Source organism: Acinonyx jubatus, chromosome D4 (genome assembly GCF_027475565.1).
Source record: "Acinonyx jubatus isolate Ajub_Pintada_27869175 chromosome D4, VMU_Ajub_asm_v1.0, whole genome shotgun sequence".
Taxonomy (NCBI): domain Eukaryota; kingdom Metazoa; phylum Chordata; class Mammalia; order Carnivora; family Felidae; genus Acinonyx; species Acinonyx jubatus.
Genome location: NC_069391.1, coordinates 86,140,039 through 86,165,128, shown reverse-complemented (window position 1 = coordinate 86,165,128; position 25,090 = coordinate 86,140,039). Strand labels below are relative to the sequence as shown.

Sequence of the window (25,090 nt, the reverse complement as noted above, 5' to 3'; positions counted from 1 at the left end):
TTTCTTGACATCATGAGACTCTTGGCTTCTGGGAGCTGCCCGATAGGGCACTGAACTGAGAACCAGCCATGCTTCCTGTGCAAGATACAAGCGTTTATTCCTGACTGCTCCTTTGGCCAGTGGATGCACTTGCTGCAAAAGGAAGAGGGGTCTGGAACGAGGGAAGGCAGCCAAGTGAACTTCCTTATGACATATTTAAAAAGACCCCTCTTATGGGGAGCCTGGATGCCTCAGTTGGTTGAGTGTCTGACTTGATTTCAGTTCAGGTCATGATCCCAGGGTCAGGGGATCAAGCCCTTTGTCAGGCTCTGTGCGGAGCACGGAGCCTGCTTAAGATTCTCTCCCTCTCCCCCACTCTGCCCCTCTTCCCTGCTCATGTGCTCTCTCTCTCTCAAATTAAAAAAAAAAAAAAAATTCTAAAAAGATCCCACTTGGGCAGGTAAAATGTGGTGCTAGGGATTCCTCTCTTTGGAATGTGCCATTTTTTGTCAACAGTATCATCCTTATTTAAGTCTGGTCATTTTGGAGGAAACCATGCCCTGAAAAGTCCCTGAATTTGAATGAGCTTGACGGGACACCCACTGTACTTTCTGGACACATGTTCTCATCCTTAGTCCAAGGAAGCCACTGGGTTGAAAGGGGGAAGATGTAGAAACAGTCCATTTAGGGGCGCCTGGGTGGCTCAGTCGGTTGAGCGTCCGACTTCGGCTCAGGTCATGATCTCACGGTCCGTGAGTTCGAGCCCCACGTCGGGCTCTGGGCTGATGGCTCAGAGCCTGGAGCCTGCTTCCGATTCTGTGTCTCCCTCTCTCTCTGCCCCTCCCCCGTTCATGCTCTGTCTCTGTCCCAAAAATAAATAAACGTTAAAAAAAAACTTAAAAAAAAAAAAAATAAACAGTCCATTTAAACTAGAAGAATCCCTGGGGTGCCTGGGTGGCTCAGTCGGTTGAGCGTCTGACTTCAGCTCAGGTCGTGATCTCGCAGTTCATGAGTTCGAGCCCCGAGTCAGGCTCCATGCTGACAGCTCAGAGCCTGGAGCCTGCTTTGGATTCTGGATCTCCCTCTCTCTGCCCCTCCCCTGTTCATGCTCTCTCTCTCTCTCTCTCTCAAAAAAAAAAAAACACAAAAAACAGTACGGGGCACCTGGGTGGCTCAGTCGGTTGAGTGTGCGACTTCAGCTCAGGTCATGATCTTGCGGTTCGTGAGTTCGAGCCCCGCGTCAGGCTCTGTGCTGACAGCTCAGTTCCAGTGTAAGGTCAAACACAGGCCAGCATTCTTTGACAGGAGTGTTTTCCTCCAGGGGCTGTGGCCACCAATTTACAGTAAATTAGAGATTTCTGGGGCTGTCCCAATTCCTCTAAAAGTTTCAGGTCTACATAATCCTTTAGATCTTTTCTGACTTAAGTACTCTTTGGAAAACCCAAGTTTATGTCAACGCTGGTTGAAAATATTTAAACTGAATATATCGGTGGGCTCAAAACCCGCCTGGTCAAAGAAAACTCTGCCCTTGAGCCCTGACCTTGCTTCCTAAACTTTGGCCATTTGACTTGGCTTTGGTCTGAGACTGGGAATTATAAATCTTCAGATGGGGTAAAAAATATAAAAACGTATTCCTTCGGCTTGAATATATTCTACTTTGACTTTAAAGGGGTTTTCACAGAAGAACACACAATAACCATCTGTAGAAAGTACTTTCCTAGCATTGATCTAGTTTTTGGACCGGCACTTAGGTCTCCAGACAGGCTGGGTCTGGGGTGTGAACTGAAGCCAGCACGCGTTTTAGCATCAAGGAGACCTGGCTCTGGGGCCCCTGGTGGCTCAGTTGGTTGAGTGTCTGACTTCAGCTCAGGTCATGATCTCACGGTTCATGGGTTTGAGCTCTGCTCTGGGCTCTGTGCTGACAGTCCAGAGCCTGCTTCGGATTCTCCCTCTCTCTCTGCCCCTCCCCCACACCCCTCAAAAATAAATAAACATTAAAAAACAACAAGACCTGCCTCGGCTGTTTTCACTCACAGCGTGTCCTTAGGCAAGTTCCCTCCGGATCTCAGTTCTTGCCCGGAGGATGGGGAGACTGTCTCCCTTGCAGGGCTCCAAGAAGATTAAATGAGGTAATATAGGAAGGGCATCCAGTATGAGCACCAGGATGCAGCAGATGCTTAAAAACTGATGGCATCTCTGGGGCCCCTGGGTGGCTCGGTTGTGTGTCAGACTGTTGATTTCAGCTCAGGTCATGATCCCAGGTGTGTGTTTGTGGGACTGGGATCGAGCTGAGTGTGGAGCCTGCCTGGAGCCCTCTCTCTCTGCACGCCCCCCGCCCTTGCTCACACACACTCTAAGATAAAAAAAACCCAATGCATTTCTGCTATTTAGCTGCCACCAGTATTCCTATTACTGCTGCCACAAAACAATCACTATTATTGCCCCTATGGCTCCTTTTCCCCTCTAAGCTCTTTGAAGGCCCCAAATCCAGTAATTCTCTTCTGTTACAAGAATAGTTGCCCCATCTTCAATCAGGGATAACCTTTGATTAGTGAATATTATGATAAAACCACAAAAGGGTTTGTCTTGGGCGGATGGTGCCTATGTTTCCTCGATGTCCAGCCCAAAAGGACCACAGAAAAGAGATGAACTATGGGATCTCTTTAACCGTCAGCCACATGAGCCACAACTGTAACCTGTCAAGGGAAAAATCATGTTTATTATTTCATTCTGTCCCAGGCAGAGCCAGAGAGGATTTTAAATTTTAGGTCAATGATTACTCTGGGCTTCACAGTTGTGGTTGTTGGCTATGGGCCGGTAGTTACTTATCTGCAATTCTGCCTGAAGAATACAAGGGACGCATGGCTGGCTCAGTCAGTGGAGCGTGTGACTCTTGATCTGGGGGGTCGTGAGTTCAAGTCCCATGTTGGATATGGAGATTATTTACAAATGAAATCTCAAAAAAACCCACACACAACACTAGAGCAGGGCAAGAGGTTTTGATATGAATTATTTAGCCTCTAGGCCCAAAGTTTACTTCTCTAGCAGTCAATTTAAAAAAAAAAACAAGGTTAGAAATATCTAGGAAATGTTAAGACTGAGGGGGTGTGTGGACTTCATCACAAAGTGGCAAATGCCCAAAAGAACGGGCGCCTCTTGTGACCACTGCTTGGAAATCAGTCCAATACAGACTGGGTGCCATAGGCCAGGACGAGGGAGTTGGGAAAGTCTGCTGGGAATGGCCAAAGTCACAACCACTGGACCACAGGTGGCTGCGGAGCTTTCTCAGACGTGACTCAAGGTTTCAATTTTAACGCACTCATTGCTGTTCCAACCACAGGACTTCACTCTAGCTCTTTGGGCTCAAGCTTCTTAAGCCTCGGACACTTTTTACAGGCCAGGCAGCATCGGTATTGCCTCCCAGCTGATGTGCCAAATGGTCCACTTTGTACTGGTCTTCAGTTAACGTCGAGCAAATGGCAATAAATACTTTATGATTTAGGGCTGGGGAAAATTTAAAAATATACTGTATTAGGGGCGCCTGGGTGGCTCAGTCGGTTAAGCGTCCACTTCGGCTCAGGTCATGATCTTGCGGTTCGTGGGTTCGAGCCCCGCATCAGGCTCTGTGCTGACAGCTCAGAGCCTGGAGCCTGCTTTGGATTCTGTGTCTCCCTCTGTCTCTGCCCTTCCCCTGCTCACACTCTCTCTCAAAAATAAATAAACATTAAAAAAAATTAGAAAAAAAATACCGTATAAGAACATTCTCGGAACTTACTTTATGCCTGGAGTTTATGCCTGTGCCAAGTGCTGGAGTTGCAGCAGTGAGTTAACTCGGCAAGGTCAGAGTCCACCTCGCGTAGGGACCCGGTTTAGTTGGAAACTCCCACTGTACACTTCATAAAAGTCTCCAGATTAACTTTCAACCCAATCCACCCCTTCCAAGCAGCGCAGTCCAGCAAAATTTTCCATAATGGCGGAACTTATTTCTATACTGATGGAACCTTCTGTGTCTGTTCCGTCCAACCTGTGTGTGTGTGGCTAGTGGCTACCATCTTGAATGGTGTTGTCTCAGAGAACCAACTGTGGAAAAATTCACGAGTGGCATTTGCAGTATCTACTTGAGCAGACAATATCGGTCTTCACCTGAGTAGAATTCTCTGTGTGGAAATCTCTTCTCTCTAGGTTTCAGGGCAAGATTTGTGGCTCTCCTACCTTTATTCTTTTTTAAAATTTTTTCCTTTTTTTTTAAATGTTCATTTATCTCCGAGGGAGGGAGAAAGGGAGGGAGAGACAGAGTGTGAGCAGGGGAGGGGCAGAGATAGAGGGAGACACAGAATCCAAAGCAGGCTCCAGGCTCTGAGCTGTCAGCACAGAGCCCGATGCGGGGCTTGAACTCATGAACTGCGAGACATGACCTGAGCAGAAGTCAGAAGTTTAACCAACTGAGCCACCCAGGTGCCCCTCTCTTCCTCCCTTTCTGTTCCTTCTTGGTCTCCCTGTTGGTTCTCCCCTCTCTGCCTGCCTCTAATGTGAGGATTTTCTAAGGCTCAGTTCTTAGTCCTTCTCTTTTCTGCACAAACCTTCCCTATGTAATGCCCTCCTAACCGTCTCAACATCTCCTGAGGGCTCACTACATATACACCATTCTAAGCATTTTGTATGCACTGACTTAATTACCACCACTTGCATAAAATGTAGGTACTCTTATTATCCTCATTTTATAGGTGAGGAAATAGAAGCTTAGAGAATTCAAGTAACTTGGCCAAGGTCACAGCTAATCATGGTGAAGCTGAGACTTGAACACGGATGACTGACTCACTCGTGAACCATGTGCTTGGTGACCACCCTCCAGGTGATGAGTCCGACTTCCTCATCTGCAGTCAAGACCACATTTCTCACTGTAGAGCTCTACCTGGATGTCTTAAAGGCATTTCAAATTCAATGTGACAAACAACATAAGCTCTTTATCTTCCCACCGACACTTCTCTTCCACTAGTGCTTGTTCTGGTGAGCGCCATTCGTCAGTCCAGAAGCATCCACCAACCCTGGAGGTCATCCTAACCTTCCCCCGTCCCTCACTCTGAATCCACCGATGCCCCTTGAATTTGGAAGCCCTTCTCCATCCCCAGGGCCAGTGCCTGGATGGAGGCCTTTTAATTCCTTACTTGGACTCCTGTGGTGGTCTCCTAGCTAGTCCTCCAGCTAACTCCTGTCCATCCACCCAGTCTACCCACCATATCACCCAGTTAGCTTTTAAAAAATGCAAATCTGCCCATATTATGAAAGACTGAGCCCCTCCATGAGCGCCTCTCACAAAGCCTTTCATGAGATGATCCCTGTCCACTCGCTTCTCTGTGTTCTCCACATTGTTCTCTTTATGTAGCCACATCCAATAGTCTGAACTCTGTAACTAGGCCATGGTTACATCACGAACCCCTGTACATGCTAGTCCTTTTGTCCCAAGTGCTCTTAGGTTCCTTCTCCTACTAAATTCTTACTCCTCTTCTAAGACTTAGCTAAGCTTTTTCCTCTTCCAGAAAGCCTCTCCTCACCTTCCCTTCCTTCTTTGGTGCCTTCTGTGTCCCCTGAGACCTCCATTAGAGCCCTTATTACACCACTCAGCATTTATTTAGATATCTATCTCCCTTACCTACTGGGGACCCCCTGAAAGCAGGGCCTGGCCCTTATTCAATCTTGAATCCTTGGCACCTACTGTGTGCCTAGCACCTAGTGGGTGCACTGAACTGAGAACAGTGATACCTTTGGGTATTCAGACCCTGAAGCAGAAACCTTCCACACTACGATTCCACTTCTGGTAATGTGTTTAATCTTGGGAAGGGACTTTAGACCAAGAAAATCAATCCACCAGTGGACCACTCGTGAGCTCCCTTCAGATGACTTTCACCTGCCACAATTCCAGTAACAGAAATGAAAGTAAGTGTGGCCTTGCGCCCTACCTGATAGTGATGATCTGCCCGATGCCCAAGTCCAGGTCATTCAACTGTGCGATAAACACAGCCGCCACCGCTTCGTAGAGCGCAGTCCCATCCATGTTGATGGTAGCCCCGACGGGCAGCACAAACCTAGTGATCCTCTTGTCCACCTGGTTCTTTTCTTCGGCACAGCGGAAAGTGACAGGTAGTGTGGCCGAACTGTGTGATAAAAAGAGAAAGGGGTCGGGGTGCCTGGGTGGCTCAGTTGGTTGAGCGTCCGACTTCGGCTCAGGTCACGATCTCACGGTCTCACGGTTTGTGAGTTTGAGTCCTGTGTTGGGCTCTGTGATGACAGCTCGGAGCCTGGAGCCTGCTTTGAATTCTGTGTCTGCCTCTCTCTCTGCTCCTGCCCTGCTCACACACTCTCTCTCTCAAAAATAAACAAACATTAAAAAAAAATTAAAAAAAGAGAGAAAGGAACGTATGGTCTAGGAATGCTGGTGCTCAATCCCTGCCTGAAGAGACGCTTCTATTCCCAAAACTAAACCAAGAGCCCAAAGCATGCTGGCACTCTGGGCAGGTCCAGGAGTGGGAACGTGCTGTGTCCGCCATTCTCTGAGTTACACCATAACCCCCTTCTGGGCAGCAGGCCATGCCATGAGGGCAGGGAATATGCAGTAGGGTGAAGCAATATGCTCCAGGATGCGCAGGGGGGGAAGACAGAGGTCCTTCCTGGAGTTAAACCTAGCTACAGAAGCACAAGCTGTGGCCGGTGCTTGGTCAGCTTCACAAGTGGCCCGTACAGCTCTCAGCCGCAGCCAGTAAGAGCTGATTAGTCTCTGCAGCCCAGAGACTTCCTCCAGACACTCCTCGTACACTTACCTGGAAGAGATCATGAGAGCCGTCAGAAGAGCCTGGGCCATTCCCATGGCGAACCGGAAAGGGTTCTTCCGAACGACTATGAAATAGATCAGCGGGAGAATGACGATGGAGTGGATTGCCAGCCTGGAAACAAGTCAAAGAAGCAGGTTCTTAGATGACACCACCTCCTCATATTAATCCTTTTTTTCAAACAGCTTTTTTACTCATGATATATCATTTGATTTTCATTATAACCCAAAAGAAAATGAGAGGTAGGGCAGGTCTCCATTCCGGCAGTGAGGGTGAGGACATTCACTTAGCAAACGAAGTATCTTGTCAAAGTCGGCGGTGAAGCCAGTAGCTGAATCCACATTTCAGAGCTCACACAACACTTACATCATGCCGCCAAGCTTTGTACACACTATTTCTGCCAACAGATGCTAAAATGCTTTCACCTGCTGCTACTGCTGAATTCTTATCCCTCCTCTAAGACTCAGCAAAAGGTCCCCTTCCTCCAGGAAGCCTTCCTTTACCTCCCCAGGTTGGGCAGACCCTTTCCTCTGTTGTAGGTCTGTGGCTCTGCACAAACCTCTACCATAGGCCCTTATCATAGCACTCAGCCCGTCTGTTCCCTGGACCACTGCTGTCCTGCTGGATGGTGCCCACCATCTAGTAGGCCAGGCAGGCTGTGGTGAAGAGGAAGTCCCTGCTCTCCTCCAGTCATACTGGTGGAGTCTCCTTCCACCTACTTCAGGACTGACCCTCTTTTCTTTGTTATTCTTGCCTTCCAAAACTATTCCTTATTTCACACTGAGATATATAGGTTACACAAAACAGGGGGCTTAAAAAATGAGACCAATCCAGCAGATGCCATATAGTGTCCACGTAAAGGGTTTACAGATCAGTTATTCAAAGTTGAAACAATAAGAAATGATCATTGTTAATACAGATCCTGAAGGTCCATCTTGAGGGTCTTCACATAGAGCTTGTGGCTAAGAACTATGAGAAGCTGAGTCTTCTGTTAAAAACCAAGGTAGGGCAAGAGAACAGAAACCAGAACTGTGTTAGAAAATGGCTCAGTATAATAAAACTCGGCCAAATGACTGCCTGGACCCAGGCCCTGTCCTCGAGAAAGGTAGATGGCCCCGATGCCTTACCACTGAGGCCCTGAGATTTGACAATGGCCCTCACACTGGAGGAACCCAGGATTCTTCTTGCTGGCTGGCAGGACGGTGCTTTTGGTAAAGACAGATAAGCTCCCCAGTGCACCTGCCTTCCAGCGGGTGAGCTCATTGCTCAAGTTGGGCGTCTGGGGGCTACTGACCTGTGCGAGTCAAACTGATGATACTTATTCATTCCCTTGGTCCGTGTTTCTTAACACCTGTGACGAATCCTGTCCCTGCTAGATATCCGGGGCCAGCATTCCTAACTTATCCACCATACCTGCCCTTAAGGAGCCAATGACTGGGCTGCAATAAATATGCAAACGACCTGTCCCCTGCTGCCTTCCAGCTTTTACACAGTACCTCCCAGCTGGAAGAGTTTCCCAGAATGCTCCCTGACACTTGGATGATGCATGGTGTGGCAGTGGTGCCCGGCCCCACCTGCAGGGCTGGGACCAACCAGCCATCCCTTCCGACTGGCTCAAGTCTCCTTCCACCTAGGCCCTGCCTAATGTCTTTCTTGGGGTTGGGGTACCTGTGGGCCATTCCTACTAGTTTGGTGAGTTTCCATCCCTGAAGAAGTGAACGCCAAGAGAGGCTACCAGTGGGTCTTGCTCATTTTAAAAAATGATTTTAACACAACTAATAAAGGCAGCAACAAACCATGGTCCAGGCTGTTCTGCCGAGATCTGGCAAGTAGCACAGTGGGATCCTCCTCCAGTACAGCTGTTAAAGGGCAGCCCTCCTCCCCCTGCTCTCTTATCTCTCAACCATCTTTCCCTGCACAGGGGAGAAGCTGATTTTAACCAAAAGGCAGCTTCTCGGCACCAGTCCGTTGGCCCAAAAGAAGTTGGCTGCTTCCTCCCTGGAGTCGGACGTACCCACTCAGGACGGTGGCCATGTAAAGGCCCAGCTTGCGGAATATTTCCCAGTCTTCAACCTCTATGATCTTCCCGGCAATCAGGAACAAAATGCCAAGTGGCATGTAACTAGAAAGCAAGCATAGCAAAGACACTTCTGTCATCTGGTGTCTTTTCAAGGTGAGATCGCTGGGGAGGAAATGGGCCAGGGCACGCACCTTGGCCTGGCATGTGTGCTCAGCTGGGAAGCACACCTGCTACACGATAAAGCCAAGGTTTCGGCCTCAGGCCCTGGTGGACCCCTGGCGCCAGGTTTCAGCACCCGCACATGTGTCTTAAATCCTACCCACCTCAGCCACCCTAGATGAGCAGACTCGGCAAGAACGTGTGGTTAAATGAGTGCATAGCCCATGCCTCACTCCCGGTACACATACGTCCTGCTAACAGTCACAACGGCAGATCTCATTTTTGCCTGATCCCCCATATATGGCCCCCATGCTCTTCCTGGCCTCAGTCATCTTGTTCCCCAGGAGGTAGTGTCAGCCACAGAGCAATATGATTAGTAGTAGAAGTGGTCAGAACAGCCCTGTTTGCGGAGCTCTCATTACGTGCCTTGTATTGGGTTAAGTATTTGACGTGCATCATTTCCCTTGATGTACTTCTCCCAAATCTAGGGGCAGATTTCTATTATCCTTTTTTGCAGATGATGAAGGTGAGGTTCAGCGGGAGTAAGTGGCTGAAATCACGAAACCCTTTGAGTCACTGTCACTGTCTACACTTCAGAGTCCATAATGTTGAAACAACTCAAAATAAGTGGGGCAGGGATCACCTAGAAAAGTTGGAGTTTGGCATCTCCAGGGACAGGGTGATGCCACTGGTATGCTGATCCAAATGGTAGTTTTCATCTGGATGGATTAGGCCTGTGCTGTACCAGTAGCAAGAATTTTGAACATCACTTATGCACGGGGCCTAACAAGGAAAGCACCTTGTGTTGTGATGTGCAAAGAACCCTTTCAAATCTTTAATTAAAGAAAAATTTTAAAAATATTTATTCTTGAGAGAGAGACAGAGTGTGAGTGGGGGAGGGTCAGAGAGAGAGGGAAACACAGAATCCAAAGCAGGCTGTCAGCACAGAGCCTGATGTGGGGCTCTAACCCACAAACTATGAGAGCATGACCTGAGCTGAAGCTGGACACTTAACTGAGCCATCCAGGCGCCCCTCAAATCCTTAATTTAAGAGTTATTTCTTAGAGGGACGCCTGGGTGGCTCAATTGGTTAAGCATCTGACTGTTGATTTCAGCTCAGGTCATGATCTCACGGTTTGTGAGTTCGAGCCCCATGTGGGGCCCTGTGCTGACAGCATGGAGCCTGCTTGGGATTCCCTCTCTCTGAAAATAAATTAATTAAAAAAGAGTTATTTTCTTAGGTGAATGCTGGTTGGGTGTAAGACGATCAAGGGCTTTGCCAGAAAAGACAATAGCTAAAACCTAGATTCTTGTTAGTGAACTAACTCCTATGTAATACGCATAGTTACTGAATGCTCTAGTGTCTTGATATTCTATGTTCACCCTTCCTAGGCATCTTTACTCCAATTGTGAGGGGGCAACTGTCAGGAGAAGCAGGATGGCATTAACAGGCATCTGCTCACCACATAATGATCTGGACGATTTTCATGGTTGCATCACTCAGAGCAGTGAAGAAATCCACCAGAATCTGTCCTTTCTCTCCCATTTTTCCAATGACAAGTCCAAAGACGAGGCAAAAGACAATCAAGCCCAGGACGTTTATGCCGTCTGAATACATGCCTACGACTTTGTATTCCTTTGTTTTGTTCTGTGGGTCAAAACCAAGAGAATATATGGATGCGTGATTAGAATGCTGTTGGAAAGCAGAGGCCCCGAAATGGAAAGATACCACGGCCACACCTACTAAACTAGTGATCCACCAAAGGCCACCATTCTTGGGGACAAAAAGAAAAAAAAAACAACCCAAGTTTTCACTGCCCCCACCATCTGCCGCTGAACTTTAAAGTGATTTTTTTTTCTCTTTCTCTCTCAAAAAATCCAAACTTAAAGATTTCTTTTGAAGATGTCTTATTCTGGGATGCCTTATATTAAAAAAAATTTTTTTTAATGTTTATTCATTTTTTAGAGAGAGAGAGACAAACAGAGCACAACCAGGGGGAGGGGCAGAGAGAGAGGGAGACAGAATCTGAAGCAGGCTCCAGGCTCTGAGCTGTCAGCATGGAGCCTCATGTGGGGCTCGAACCAACTGGGATATCTTACATTTTTAATAAGAACTGTAGATTTGAGGTGCTTTTCAGAGTTATTCTAACTACTAGCTACATTTGGAGTCTGTGTGAAAAAGAAAGGAATTAATAATGCAGGAACTGCAAAATATTTAACAGGGTGAACATTTTTAGGACATTTTACTATCTGTTGTATCATGATAGTAAAACACAGGCGCATTCTTTACCGCCTCTGATCCTGGATGACCAACGGGATTGTAGAGATCTAAATATTAACCAAATACCAGCTACTATAAGCCATTTCGTTATCTTATCCTGAGTAAGAACAGCATGAGATATGCTGAGACACAACCTCATCTGAGTGGTGCAGCATGGGATTTCACTGAGAGATTTCACAGGGAGATAATGTGATCTGAGTGCCGCAAGCCAGGTTTATAATGTATCATATATGGTTGATAAGTTACTGGGGTGCCATTTTTTTACTTATCATCTGATATGCTCAAACTCATATTTATCGAGCAGCTAGAGTGTGCTGACTGCATTGGTGACTTAGAAGTCTTAAAATACAGCTAGACAGATAAGATTAACCGTGAGAAAAACAAACCAATGGTAGCGGGAGGGTGTGTAATTAACTGCACGGTCAAGTTACAGGCCTCGGGCGGAGACTGACTGGGGGCACCGGCGGTTAGGGAAAGCTAAGCCTGAGCGGTAGGGGCAGCCAAGAGATGAAGACCAACACCAGAAACATGGCATAAGCAGAGGCCAAAGTCATCCCCAGGCCGCTGCACCCTACCTGGAGAATTCCACTCATCCTTTATGGCCCCCAAACTAATTTAAGCCTCTCTGTTGAAAGCCCTGGAGTAAGCACCCTGTCCTTCCCTATTGCAATACTCATCCCTCGTCACATGAGGGCACAAGCCTTGTCTGTCTTCGTACCACTGTCATCCCAATGCCCAGCAGGGCCTGGCTCACAGGGAGTGCTCAAAAAAATCTTTTCGGAACCACGTGGAAAGGCAGGAATAAGGAGTAACTGAGGAGGTGGGTCTGGATGGGAAAGAGAAAAGGCCACTGGGAAGGGAGCCGGGAAACCAGGGAGGAGCCCGGCCATGGAGGGCCACAGAGCCAGTCGGAGGACTTAATGTTTCCTGCAGCAGGAAGCTGGAGCCAACCGTGGTCTCTCTGATTTGAACCAAGTCTACCAAACATTTCTTTCTTCCTTAAATCGTTCCCTTCTGGGTGGGGGCAGAGAACGCTCAGCAGAGACCTTCTCTAGGACTACAGATTTACTGCTTCGGGCCCACACAGTCTCATCTCCAAAGCTGAAATGCCGACCGCTCTCAAAACCTAATGGATTTTATTCTTAATTGGATGGCGAACTCCTGGTGGCAGAACTGAGGTGAGGCTGCTTGTGGTTTATTCCTCTTTACCTGGCAGGGCATTCTGCTGCAGGCATACTGATGTCCTCTGTCCTGGAGAGGGTGCTTCCCAACCCCACTGAATTGAGTTGCATGACACACAGTGCCTGCGCTGCATGGCCCGTCGAGGGTGGAAAACTCTGGACCCCGAATCAGATCTGGGCGGAGAGTTTTGGAGAAGCAACGTGGCCTTGTATTCCATATTTAGGTGGTCTTGCAACTCTAAAGCAAGAGGTGCCCAACTCAACTCAATGGAGTAGTGGAGGGTGTAGACGCAATGGGGCTCACCCTCTTCTCTGGGTGGTTCAGATGCTTCTCGTAATGCCTGGGGGTTATGTTTTACAAAGTGCCACCCACCAACATTGAGTTAGCAAATACTGAATCCTTGCTCCCAGGGGAAATACAAGGTCAGGTTCTGGGGAACCAGGGTTCACAACATTTTCATCAGATAATCAGCATATAACCTTGCTGTAGGTGTGTTTCTGTTCAGAAACACATGAATATGTAATGTGTATTACTGAGTCGTTAACACTGAATTCACAACCGACACGCTCGGCCTGAATGAAGCTGATCTAACACATATATAATTTTCCACACGGGACACTACAGCCTTCTCGCCCTCAGAACCACCGACAACACTGCAACATTATGCTTGGGGGATGTTTTAAACAGTAAAATCACCATGAAAAAGCACAGAGACATGAAAAATGTGGCATAAACAAGCTATTCAAAGGACACTTGTTTACAATGAGAGCTGAAACAAGAAGGCAGAGCTTGGGGTGCCTGGATGGCTCCGTTGGTGGACCATGTGACTCTTGATTTCAGGGTTGTGAGTTCAAGCCCCACATTGGGTGTGGAGCCTATTAAAAAAAAAAAGGGCTTAGCCTTGTTCAGCCTCAGAGGGCCATGTGTGCATTGGGCGACTTAAACTTTTCACCGCTCTTTGTCCGCAAATGACGTGAGAGCGTTGTGTCGATTCTGGGGTGGCAAACACATTTTAGTGAGAAGACGAATTCGCAAGTAATGAGGACAGACTGTATCTCCGTCTCCTGCTTGCTCCATGACTCAGCGCCTGCCTGGGGGGGGGGGGGGGGGGGAAGGGGCGCGGGCAACAAGGTACCTTGGAAATGGCAGTTGTCATGATGGCTGTGACAGATGCTTGGGTCATGTTCATCCCGGGCTCACTGGGAGTATTCACTTCTTCACGCTTGGTTTTATACTGCACATTGGAGGGGAAAAAAAGACCAAAGAAACAAACAGAATAAGAGTTTTTCAAGCACCTGAGTCTAAACCATGGGAATATGTGACTCTGGCTAACTGAGTGCCACTGAAGCCTTCTGCCTCTGTCACCTCTCTCGGTTGCAGATTTTGATAGTACCTCCCATGAGGCTTGGGAAGCCAAAGTGAGACCATAAAATCCAAACCTTGATTCCCATGGCCACCATTCAGTGATGTCAGAATGTTGTCTTTCATAGTAAAAGATTAACAGGGCGATGATGGGAAAGAAAGTTTGGGTTGTTGTTTTCTTAAATGTTTGTTTATTTTTGAGAGAGACAGAGCATGAGCAGGGGAGGGGCAGAGAGAGAGGGAGACACAGTGTGAAGCAGGTTCCAGGCTCTGAGCTGTCAGCACAGAGCCCGATGCAGGGGCTGGAGCATACAAACAGAGAGATCATGACCTGAGCCAAAGCGGGAAGCTTAACTGACTCAGCCACCCAGGTGCCCCGAAAGTACAGGTTTTATTTGGAGGTGCTTTGACAGACAGACTCTTACAGCGATCTTATCAATCACTTTCTTTCTATTTGTTTATTCATTTCTCATTTTTAATCTGGGAGGAACACCTCATTACTTGGGTAACTGTGGTCACCCTGACTTTAATAAACATCAAGAAGTAGATGGTTGTTCCAGCAGCAACAGTCCCTTTAGGGCTAGTCCATGAGTGAGATTTCTGTTGAATTCCCTTCCTTTGGCTCTGTTTGGTCCTGCAAGGCTTCAGCAGAGAGGTTTAAGAAAGAGCTAGTATACCACAACACCAGGCATAAATGTCACTCCTTCGAGGCACTGCCAACATCAAGAACCTTACAAATGACCACTGTGGCTGAGCCGCAAAGGCACCCTTGAAATAGAGGTGGTTCTGTGCCTCTTGGACGTCGGCAGGGGGCAACTTCATTGCCATTTTTGTTGGTACACACAGAGGTCTCTGTTCATGTAATTTATGTAAATGAATTCGGCAGTTTGTGATAGACTCAGCTGTCTTAAGTGCACAGATAAACAAGAGAGAAGAGCTGTAAGGAAATGGGAGTGAAGAGATTGTTCAACTTTCCTAGAGAAAAAAAATCACGGCTTTGTTACATTGCTGGGGAGCCGGAGGGTCAGCAACGGGTGCGTAGTGATTAAGGAAAAGACTGAACACCGGGAACACCCACTACCCATGTGGGTTAGATACCACTCTCCCAACATGAGGGAGAAAGGAACAGGGAGTCGGAGGGTTGCTTTTTCAGTGCCTGCATCTGGAGACAGTCTAAGCGTCTCCACAAATATCACGTGGTTCTCAAAAACACAGGCACAAGAGCCCACATTTTTAAACACTCTTTGTTCGACAGGTTCCTGATGGCTTCATCTGAGCTCTCTTGGGGACAAGAACGTGTCACGGAAAGGGAGCAGCGGGGTCAGTAACAACAGGGACTTCTCTGGGACCTGAAGCCCAGAGGCATCTGCAATTTGCTCCACATTCACACTTGAGGGTGGGTTTCCTGCCATTTTTGATGTGCTCATTCCACTTCCTGGGTCACAGCAGGGAACAACGATTCTAATCAGTAAAGCGAAGAGTACAGCAATCTGAAGGCAAAAGTCGTTATTCTTACCTGCTGGAAACAGGCTTGGACAAGGTTCTCCGGGAACATATTCCTGTTGGAGACATGAAAAACAGTGTCACGTTACAGCACAAGTGTTTTGTTTTTGTCACACCCAACGCATGGGTGAAGGTGAGCAGAATATAGAATCAGTACTCTGGTTCCTCTTCTGGTTTCTCCTTTGCAAAATACTTCCTTGTATTAAGATTTTTTCCCCCCGCTGAGCTTTAACCGAGTCTAGAAAGTTCCCTCACACAACCATCACTCAGCTGAGTCACTGAGTAATTGGTACGCTCGCTGTCCTCGGTGAAACAATGCATTGGCAGGTGGACACTCCCAGTCAAGAGACTCCTTTAATATTCTGTACGCTTCTGTTTTCATTGACGAGAAAGTATGCCTACCGAGAGTCCGGGGCATCTGTTCCCAAATTCTTTATGCCAAATGAGAATATCAGCATAATGACTGAATTAAAAATGATGTGAGTCATTGAAATGGGAATGTGAGATGGAAGGTGTGGTTTCTCATCAAAACTAAACTCAATGCTTGGAAACTCGACCAAAGCCAGTGACTAAAATTTCTGTGGGTAAATTAGGTAAGGGGCGTCCACAGAAATGGAAAGAAAAACTGGCAGGATGTGGCACTCAGCATTCTTTATAGTTTCTAAGGATTTTGTTGTGTACTTCGTGAAAACTGAACCTGGAACTTGTACACCATGCCTTTACAAGCACAACAGGTGCAAGAAAAATGATACAGAATCACAATCACCTGACACGCTCAAAGAAAAGATTTTGGCCCTACATCAAAAACTGGCAAACACATTTAAATTTTGTGTCTACAAAATATGTAATGTGTACCTGTGTCATTTTTTAATGATTCTCTGCTCTGCTATCTTAAAAGTAACTGACCAATTCCCAGCCCTGATTGCTTCTGAGAAGAGGGCTTCTCCGGTGCAATTAAAAAATGTATTTCTTGGGGCGCCTGGGTGGCTCAGTCGGTTAAGCGTCCGACTTCAGCTCAGGTCATGATCTTGCGGTTCATGGGTTTGAGACCCTTGTTGGGCTCTGTGCTGACAGCTCAGAGCCGGGAGCCTGCTTTGGATTCTGTGTCTCCCTCTCTCTCTGCCCCTCCCCTGCTCACACTCTGTCGCTCTCTCTTGAAAATAAGTGTTAAAAAAAAAGTTAAAAAAGGAGGTATTTCTTCAAGTGTGCTTCAGAGCTGACCCCCCAACGCAGCCCAGCATCTTAGTGCAATAAGTGTATTTTCTGCTTCTCTGTCCATCCTAAATCCTGACAGAGGAGACTCTCTTCCCACTCTTGGAACCATGGCTTGGCGAGCACGACTGGCTATGCAATTTGAGGTCCAGGGCAAAATGAAAACACGCAATGATTCAAAAACTGTCGGCCATTTCAAGACAGCTACAGCAGTGCACTAAAGCAAGCTGTGGTCCTCTGTGGCCACAGTACCACAGGCGGCATGCCTAGGGGGCTGCCCCACTGGCAAAACACTCACCTGATCAGATCCAACATGGCATCCACCGTACTGACTTCAGGGCTGCTTCCTGTCCTGTCAATCTCATCCACTTTCTGGGTCACACCAGGCTTGATGCTCACCACCAGCACGATGCCTGCGGCCCAAGAGAGCACCACAGAGCATTAAGAACCTTCCAGAACACCTGGCACCCCTGGCGTAGCCTTCTTAGAACCAGTAGGCATAGTGGCACCAGGCAAAACCAGAAGGAGGACTCCGCGGGTCCGGCCAAGATGCCGAGCCTCAGCTGGGACCTCCAAGCAGCCTTGATTACTTTTCCATTTAAATGAAGAAGGAACTCTTCCCATTTTTTTTTTAATGTAAATGAAGAGGCTGCATTCCAGAATTGCTTCTGGAAACCCTTGCTGATTAAAACATTCTATTTTCTTTTCTTTAGCTTATGAGATCAGCCTAGGCAGGGGTTGGGGTGAGGGTGATTCATTTTCCAACTCAGTTCATTTTCAAGCCATTCAATATCTTTACGTAACTTTTACCCACAGATGCTGGTTATTTTCCAGAGGCTCATACAAAACAAGCCTTAACTTCCTTTCATACTACAAGCCTTCAGATATCTGGAAGGCTGCTGTGTAATCCCAAAAAGGGTTAGGGTTAAGAAAAATAGTGTTCCCTGTGACTCTCGGGGGGGTGGAAGGAGGACAAACAGGTGTTACAGGGGGAGACAGTTCTTGCTGTAAGGCACTGTCTCAACGGTGGGGGGGGGTATCTGAGGGCACCATTTTGGCCCCTGGAGGTAATGGGTTCTTGCCCTCTGAGGTGTCCAAGCAGAGGTGGGAGGCTGCCTGACTGGAGGGGGTGAAGAAGAAAGTCTCTGTGTCCTTTATCACCCCTCCCAAGGGCAACGCCGATGCACAGTGGGCAGGGCATCAGGACCAGAGCAGGTAGGTTTGGCTGGTGGGAGGAGTCGGTGGGCAATACAAAGACAAGGTGGCTGTGGTCCCCTCTTCCCACTCAACCTGGCAGGAGAGACACACACCCGCTTTTTCCTTCACGTGCGCTTCCCTCACGAACCTTCTGAGGAGGCGCGGCTTTGGTTTAAGGCAGGGTTCAGGCCCTCCCAGGTCCCCTGCCTACCAGCCCCACTGCCTCACCTCATCCCAACAGTCTCTTAATGCAGAGTGGCAGGGTCACGCGGCTGCAACATCTGAGTACAATCCAGTCCTCTCTTCCCACGCAGGGCATCCTTAAAACATCAGGTCACAAAGGATGGGCCGCACTCTCTTCGTAAAAGAATGCCAGAGGTCCGAGAGCAGCTATATTCCCTTATCAGAACGTTCTCCCTTTTTCAAGTGGAATTTATACTTGGCAAGTTGCTGTGAGCTCTCACTACCATGTCCCATTTGAGATGCACTGAAATGTTATCTTTTTGGAAATACTTCATCATTAGACTCAACTCCACTATGCTAGAAGCTCTTGGCTTCACTTCCTTCTAATAATGGCACAGAACTGTCACCCTGTTTCTTACTAGGGACATTAATGAGCAGCACCATGGCTGAACTTGAGTCAGTATTATATTTTCTTCATGGAAAAGGTGTTGTGTAGACCTGAAGCCCAAAAGGTTCATGGTAATTTGACAATATTGCTTTCTGAATTACAAAAAAAAAGTACATTTAAAAAAAAGCCAACTACTTTTAAAGGAAGAGTCACAATTCTACAGAAGAATAAGGAATCAGAAATAGGTTTTACCTAGAATCACAGCAATGATCGTGGTACAGAAATAATAGACGACGGCACGTAGACCAATTTTCCCAGATACGCTGGAATCCAGGGCAGCAACACCTGCGAGGGGGGAGAAGTCAAATGACATTTTTGTCCATTTTAAATTTTATTTCAGAGTGAGAGAGAGAGAGTGAATGGGAGAGGGGCAGAGGGAGACAGAGAAGGAGAGAGGGAGACAGAATCTTAAGCAGGCTCCATGCCTAGCACAGAGCCTGACATGGGGCTCGATCCCACAACCCTGGGATCATGCTCTGAGCTGAAATCAAGAGTCAGACGCTCAACTGACTGAGCCACCCAGAAGCCCCAAATTACGCTGATTTTTAAAAGACGGATTTCCAGGCCTGGTGGTCATTCAATCCTCAAGGTGTGAAATGAAGGGCTGAGGGCTGTCCTCTGCCATCTGCTAGGCCCACCTCGCATGAGACGCAACGGGCAAAGGAAGGGCTTCAAGATTGCCAACACAGAATGGAGACGGAAGAGGGGTGAGGTGCAGGCGCCCCTTCCCCATAATCCCGCCACCTCAGCCCATTGCCAGTGCCTCGTGGGGCTGGTCACGAGACAGGAGCTCCCCTTCCGCATCTGCTCAGAGAATCTCGAGGATTGTACATCACATCACTCCACAGCCTTCAGGATAAACCCCTTCTGGAATTCAGTATCCAGAAAAAAACTTTATCTTGAAAAACGGAGAGTTCTTTCATCACGTAATGAATATCGTAAAACTCGTGATTGTTTCCCTTTCTGCCTTTTCTGCTAGGAAGCTCAGAGTCGGCCAAAAAGGTTAACTTTTTAAAAGAAATGTTTATTTAGTTTTGAGAGAGCGAGGAAGAGATAGAGAGAGAGGAGGACAGAGGATCTGAAGTGGGCTCTGTGCTGACAGCAGAGAGCCCGATGTGGAACTTGAACTCATGAACCACGAGGTCAGGACCTGAGCCACGGTTGGACACTTAACCAACTAAACCACGCAGGCACCCAAGATAACTTTTATGGGTGACTATGAAAGTAATAATATATGTTTGATATAGTAGTCTGAAAAAAGGAAAATAAAAATCACTCCATTCCATCATAGTTGATATCCCGACAAATTTCCTGTCAATATTTTTTCTTTTTTGTAAACATAGCTGAGTGAATTCTATAGTTTTTGATCCTCTCTTCTTAATACTGTATTATAAGCATTTTCTTATTACAAATTCTTCAGGAGGAATTTTAATGGCCACATAATCTTCTGTCCTGTGACTGTACCATAATGTATTTAATCATCCACTTACTGTTGGAGCTTTAAGATAGTCTCAGGGCCAACTTCAATACTAAATCACAGTACTTTCATTATTTATCCTGGCCAGCACATTTTCTCCTTCTTTTCATGATTTCCAAATTGCTTCTATGTTAACAACCTTATCGTGTATAGCTCTGATTGTGAGACAACTTAAAATATCCATTTTAAAGAGGTAGGATATAAAAAAATTTTTCCAATTTTTAAATTTCTAATTGAAGAGACCTAGGGCCACACTGTTAGCTGTAGTCTCAAATGGTGTTGGGTGGCCTATAAAATGACTGGATGTAGTCCAGAAGGGAAAAGGCTGTCTAGAATGCCAACCATAGCCCTAGAGGGGGAGGCACACATCCCTTCTTGCTAGAAACCCTTGCCTTCCATTGAAGATGCCCCTATAAATGGAGACAAATGACACGGTTGACTGGATAGCTACTATGTGGAAGACAGGGTAAGTGGTGAAGCAACCAGACCATCTTTCAGCACGCTGTCATTGGAAGGTTTCAGGGGCGTCTGGGTGGCTCAGTCGGTTGAGCGTCCAACTTCGGCTCAGGTCATGATCTCGCGGTCCGTGAGTTTAAGCCCACATCTTGCTCTAGGCTCTGCGCTCAGAGCCAGGAGCCTGCTTCGGATTCTGTGTCTCCCTCTCTCTCTCCCCCTCCCCCACTCACTCTCCCTCTCTCTCTCTCTCTCTCTCTCAAATAATAAACATTAAAAAAAAATTATAAAAAAAAAAAAAAGGGGAACGTTTCAGGCTCTACCCTGCCCTGTTTCCAAAACAAGAATCACATTATGAATCAAACAATCATCACAGAAAATGACTTCCTGAATCTTCAACACGTGTGACTTGTGCCTTAACTGTTAGCAAAGCCTGAAGTGCAGGGTGGCGGGGAAGATGAGGAGCTATTGTGAGGCGACCCAAGGAGAAGGTAGTAAACTGGGGGGGTTATGGCAGGCACAGGTGGCTTTTGTTTTCACTCCTCACACTATAAAAGCCTCGCCTATTTTTCTCAAGTGGGGCTTGTGCTTCTCACATATAATTGTACATAATCGATGGGCAGGACCAATCTGGAAGGAAGCTGGTCATCGCCACGATGACAGGACAAATCGGCTCCCACTGCAAACACGCCATTCCTCTGGCTGCTGGTTGCTCCTCTGGAAGCGAATATTTTGAGAGAAGAGGTTCTGGCCAACTTAGCGAGCACCCCAGGATGTTGGAAGGGCCCATTCACCAGCCCCTGGGACAAGACTGTCATTCCCACGTGAGGGGCATATCGCAACAGACACATTCTAGAAAAAGCCCGATGCTAGATTCTATTCTCTCTCTGGGAAAAATGCACTCTGCTGTGCCGAGAAGACTTTCTTCTCCTTGTGGTAAGACGATTAAAAATAACGACTCTTCAAGAAATAGTAGCAACGACAACAACAATCAGGAGACACCAAAGGCCACAGAATGGACGATTTCCTATTTAGAGCTTCAGTCTCTTAAAAAAAAGGGCAAACAGGGGCGTCCGGGTGGTTCATTCAGTTAGGCGGCCGACTTCGGCTCAGGTCATGATCTCACGGTCCGTGGGTTCGTGCCCCGCGTCGGGCTCTGTGCTGACAGTTTAAAGCCTGAAGCCTGCTTAGGATTCTGTGTCTCCCTCTCTCTTGGCCCCTCCCCTGCTCGCACTCTGTCTCCCTCTCTCTCTCAAAAATAAAAAAACATTAAAAAAATTAAAAAAAAAGAGCAAACAATAATGCAAAATATGTAAGTTTGCTAAGTATATTCTATGAATATAAAACTGTGCTTGAATGTTCCGTTTTAGAGCTCTGTGCATTATTTTCATAAACAATCAAAATAATTATTTATACCAATGGTTGATTTTAAAAAACAAAATCACCAATTCCACAAAACTCCACATAACCTGTACAAGCCCATGGAATCCTGGTCCAAGCGAGGATGTATTTTCAGATGTCTCGTCCTCGAGTCGATGTCTAAATTCAGCAGCTCCCAGCCCCGAAGGTACGGACAAGTGACAGGCTCAGAGGGTAGCTGCAGAACTGTTCTTGGGTATGTGTTTTGTGCCCTCTCGGGGTTTTCTTCCAGCAGTGAAACAAATTAAATCTATGTAGGTAATTGTTTCCAGCATATGCTAATACGTCTTAATTTGTCTTAATGATTTGGCCATGGGCTGCTGCCTCTGCTTCTATTCCAGGACCCAGCTGGCAATAAAAGGCTTCATAATAATGAGATTCTTGGTGGGAAGTATCTTAAACAAATACATCCCCTAAAGCAGTCTGCCAGCTCCCTTCTGCTGGAGGACAGCGATTGTATTGTAGTTACTTTGGGAAGGGCTTTACTTCCCGTTCCTCAAATCTACCTTAGTCCTATAATTCTCCTGGACAGATCAGAGATGTAACTCAAGGGGCGCCTGGGGGGCTCAGTCGGCTAAGCGTCCGACTCGGGCTCAGGTCACGATCTTGCGGTTTGCAGTTTCGAGCCCCATGTCAGGCTCTGTGCTGACAGCTCGGAGCCTGGAGCCTGCTTTGGATTCTATGCCTCCCTCTCTCTCTGTCCCTCCCCCACTCATTCTCTCTCTCTCAAAACAAAAAACAAAAAATCACACATTAAAAAAAAAAAACAAACCAGAAATGTATTTGAACCAACAACTGTACTTCTGTACATTTTACCTCTAGAGTTACCCTTTTACCTCTCCAGCTATCACTGATGAGGGGCAGGGCTGGCCCCCCAATCCAGGCCCTTGGACTATTTACCATGTGGTGCCAGGGGTAGAGGTGATGGGCCACCACAGAGGCTGGGAACATACGCAGGGCAACAGCCTGTTTTGAAAACCTCCACAAGTCACCGGAACATTCCTGAACTTAACTTGAACATGGAAAGCTTGTCTGGATAGTCTATACACCCCACCTGCTAATAATAACAATGATGCTGAGGCTTAATTCCTATCAAAATGACAGTGACCATACACACTGTGTCCTGCACAATGGGTACATGTGGAATGCGTCACCTCCTTTATCCCTCACCATTTGGTGGGGACGCTGGGATCCCAATCCAGACTCGACCCCACAGGCCGTATTCTTAACCACTCTCTCACACTGGCTCTATCCACGTGCTGTGAAATTCTAGACCAGTGCTGCCTCCCGGAACCGTCGTGGTGAAGTGCTTCCTCTTCGTGCTTCTGTTGTAGTGACCACAAGCTACCTGCGGCAGGTGTGCTTGGGATCTGGCTAGTGTGGGGGCACCTGGGTAGCTCGGTCGTTAAGTGTCCGACGCATGATTGCGGCTTAGGTCACGATCTCACGGTTTGTGAGTTCGAGCCCCACGTCAGGCTCTGCACGGACACTGTGGAGCCTGCTTGAGATTCTCTTTGTCCCTCTGTCTGTCCCTCCCCTGCTCATGCTTTTCTCTCTCAAATCAATAAAACCTAAAAAGAAAAAAAGAATTTTGTATCTGATGCTTTCCCTCAGAAAGAACTGCATCTTTGTACAGGTAGTTCCTCCTTACAGAGTGAGCCCACTTCAGAGATTCACCCTGTGGCAGTGATTCGGAGCTCGGCAGGTAGTCTCCTTAGAAACCACCTTCATGATCTCGCGGTCCGTGAGTTCGAGCCCCGCGTCCGGGTCTGTGCTGACAGCTCAGAGCCTGGAGCCTGTTTCAGATTCTGTGTCTCCCTCTCTCTCTGACCTTCCCCCATTCATGCTCTCTCTCTCTCAAAAATGAATAAACGTTAAAATTAAAAAAAAAAAGAAAAGAAACCACTTGTATGGGGCAGTTTGGTTCAGTTCCCAGGGAGACCAACAGAAACACTTTTCATGTGTGACTGTGTGACCTACCTCCACATGAGAATGCACCTAGTATCTTAGTGTTTCTCTGCCTCTCATGTCCCCTCATCATTGTGTGCTCTCCCTGCCCCTCCCCCAGCCTTTTAGACACCTGTCCCATGATCTTTTAATACTACAGGACACTGTTTAGGTACTAAATATATACATGTGCTCTTTGCATAAAAAGAGTACATTGCTCCCCCTTATCCCCAAAACACGGCCTTTGCTGCCTTGGGAGCAATTCTGCTCCTGCTGAGAACATGTGGTCTGGCTCAACGGATGTCACAGAATGGTACCTTGCTCCAGATGTTAGACTCTGGAGACAGCACCTCTCCATCACTCCTCGGTCACACCTGCCACATTTCAAGTGCTCCCTGGCCACACGAAGCTCGTGCCTACTGCAATGGATGGCACACACAGAGAACATTCTGGAAGGCAGCACTGGTCTAGAATTTTGTAGCATGTGGATAAGAGGCAGCATGACATAGCGGTTAAGAAAACAGTCCCGTCACTTACCAGGGAAAAGGTCAAATGGCATGGCCACTTTCCTCTCAAACAGGTGGGATATCACCGTACTTTACCCGGTGCTTTACTCTCAAATCTCAATAGCCACCTTGATCCCTTTCAGGCCATGCCTCATGCCTGGCAAAGCCTGGTTGCCTCTCTTTGTGGTTCATTCCCAGATCTTGTTTCTTCTGGGAGCGGCCACGCACCTCTGGGAACTGACAGGTGAGAGGGGCCTGCACACTAACACATCACAAGGCAGGTGTGATGGGGTCTGTACAGAAGCCAGAGGTAAGGGTTTAAAGATGTTAACAGTAATTGAACACGGACTTCAAGTTTGTGAAATATAATCACAAAAGTAGGGCTAGCATTTTATGTTTTTATATCTTTCCCTCATAATTCATTTTTATTATAGTCTACAAAGGTTACTGATCTGTGACAGACTGGAAATTTTAAAAAACTGGATCTCTCCCATCCATTTAAGAGACTGGATGCTTTGCATGAAAAGATGCTCGACATCACTCATCACCAGGGAAACACAGATCAAAACCACAATGAGATACTACCTCACCCCTGTCAGAATGGCTAAAATTAACAACTCAGGCAACAACAGATGTTGGCAAGGATGCAGAGAGAGAGGATCTCTTTTGCACTGCTGGTGGGAATGCAAACTGGTGCAGCCACTCTGGAAAACAGTATGGAGGTTCCTTCAAAAATCAAAAATAGAACTACCCTCTTACCCAGCAATTGCACTACTAGGTATTTATACAAAGGATACAAAAATGCTGATTCCAGGGGCACATGCATCCCAATGTTTATAGAACTACTGACAATAGCCAAAGTATGGAAAGAGTCCAAACGTCGATCGACTGATGAATGGATAAAGACGATGTGGTGTATATACACGGTGGAATATTAC

General features: G+C 47.1%; 1 protein-coding gene across 2 annotated transcripts in view; it reads right to left on the bottom strand.

Annotated features, from left to right (window-relative positions):
- Positions 1-25,090, bottom strand: part of SLC1A1 (solute carrier family 1 member 1) — an 83,511-nt gene that overhangs the window by 5,001 nt on the left and 53,420 nt on the right. For both annotated transcript variants that reach the window (XM_027041133.2, XM_053205330.1), the window contains exons 3-10: positions 18,543-18,635; positions 16,821-16,935; positions 15,324-15,366; positions 13,581-13,679; positions 10,446-10,630; positions 8,818-8,925; positions 6,795-6,917; positions 5,937-6,131 (exon numbers count right to left, since the gene is read on the bottom strand). In XM_027041133.2, the coding sequence (XP_026896934.1) occupies positions 5,937-6,131; positions 6,795-6,917; positions 8,818-8,925; positions 10,446-10,630; positions 13,581-13,679; positions 15,324-15,366; positions 16,821-16,935; positions 18,543-18,635 (961 nt within the window). The remainder of the gene's footprint in view (positions 1-5,936; positions 6,132-6,794; positions 6,918-8,817; positions 8,926-10,445; positions 10,631-13,580; positions 13,680-15,323; positions 15,367-16,820; positions 16,936-18,542; positions 18,636-25,090) is intronic.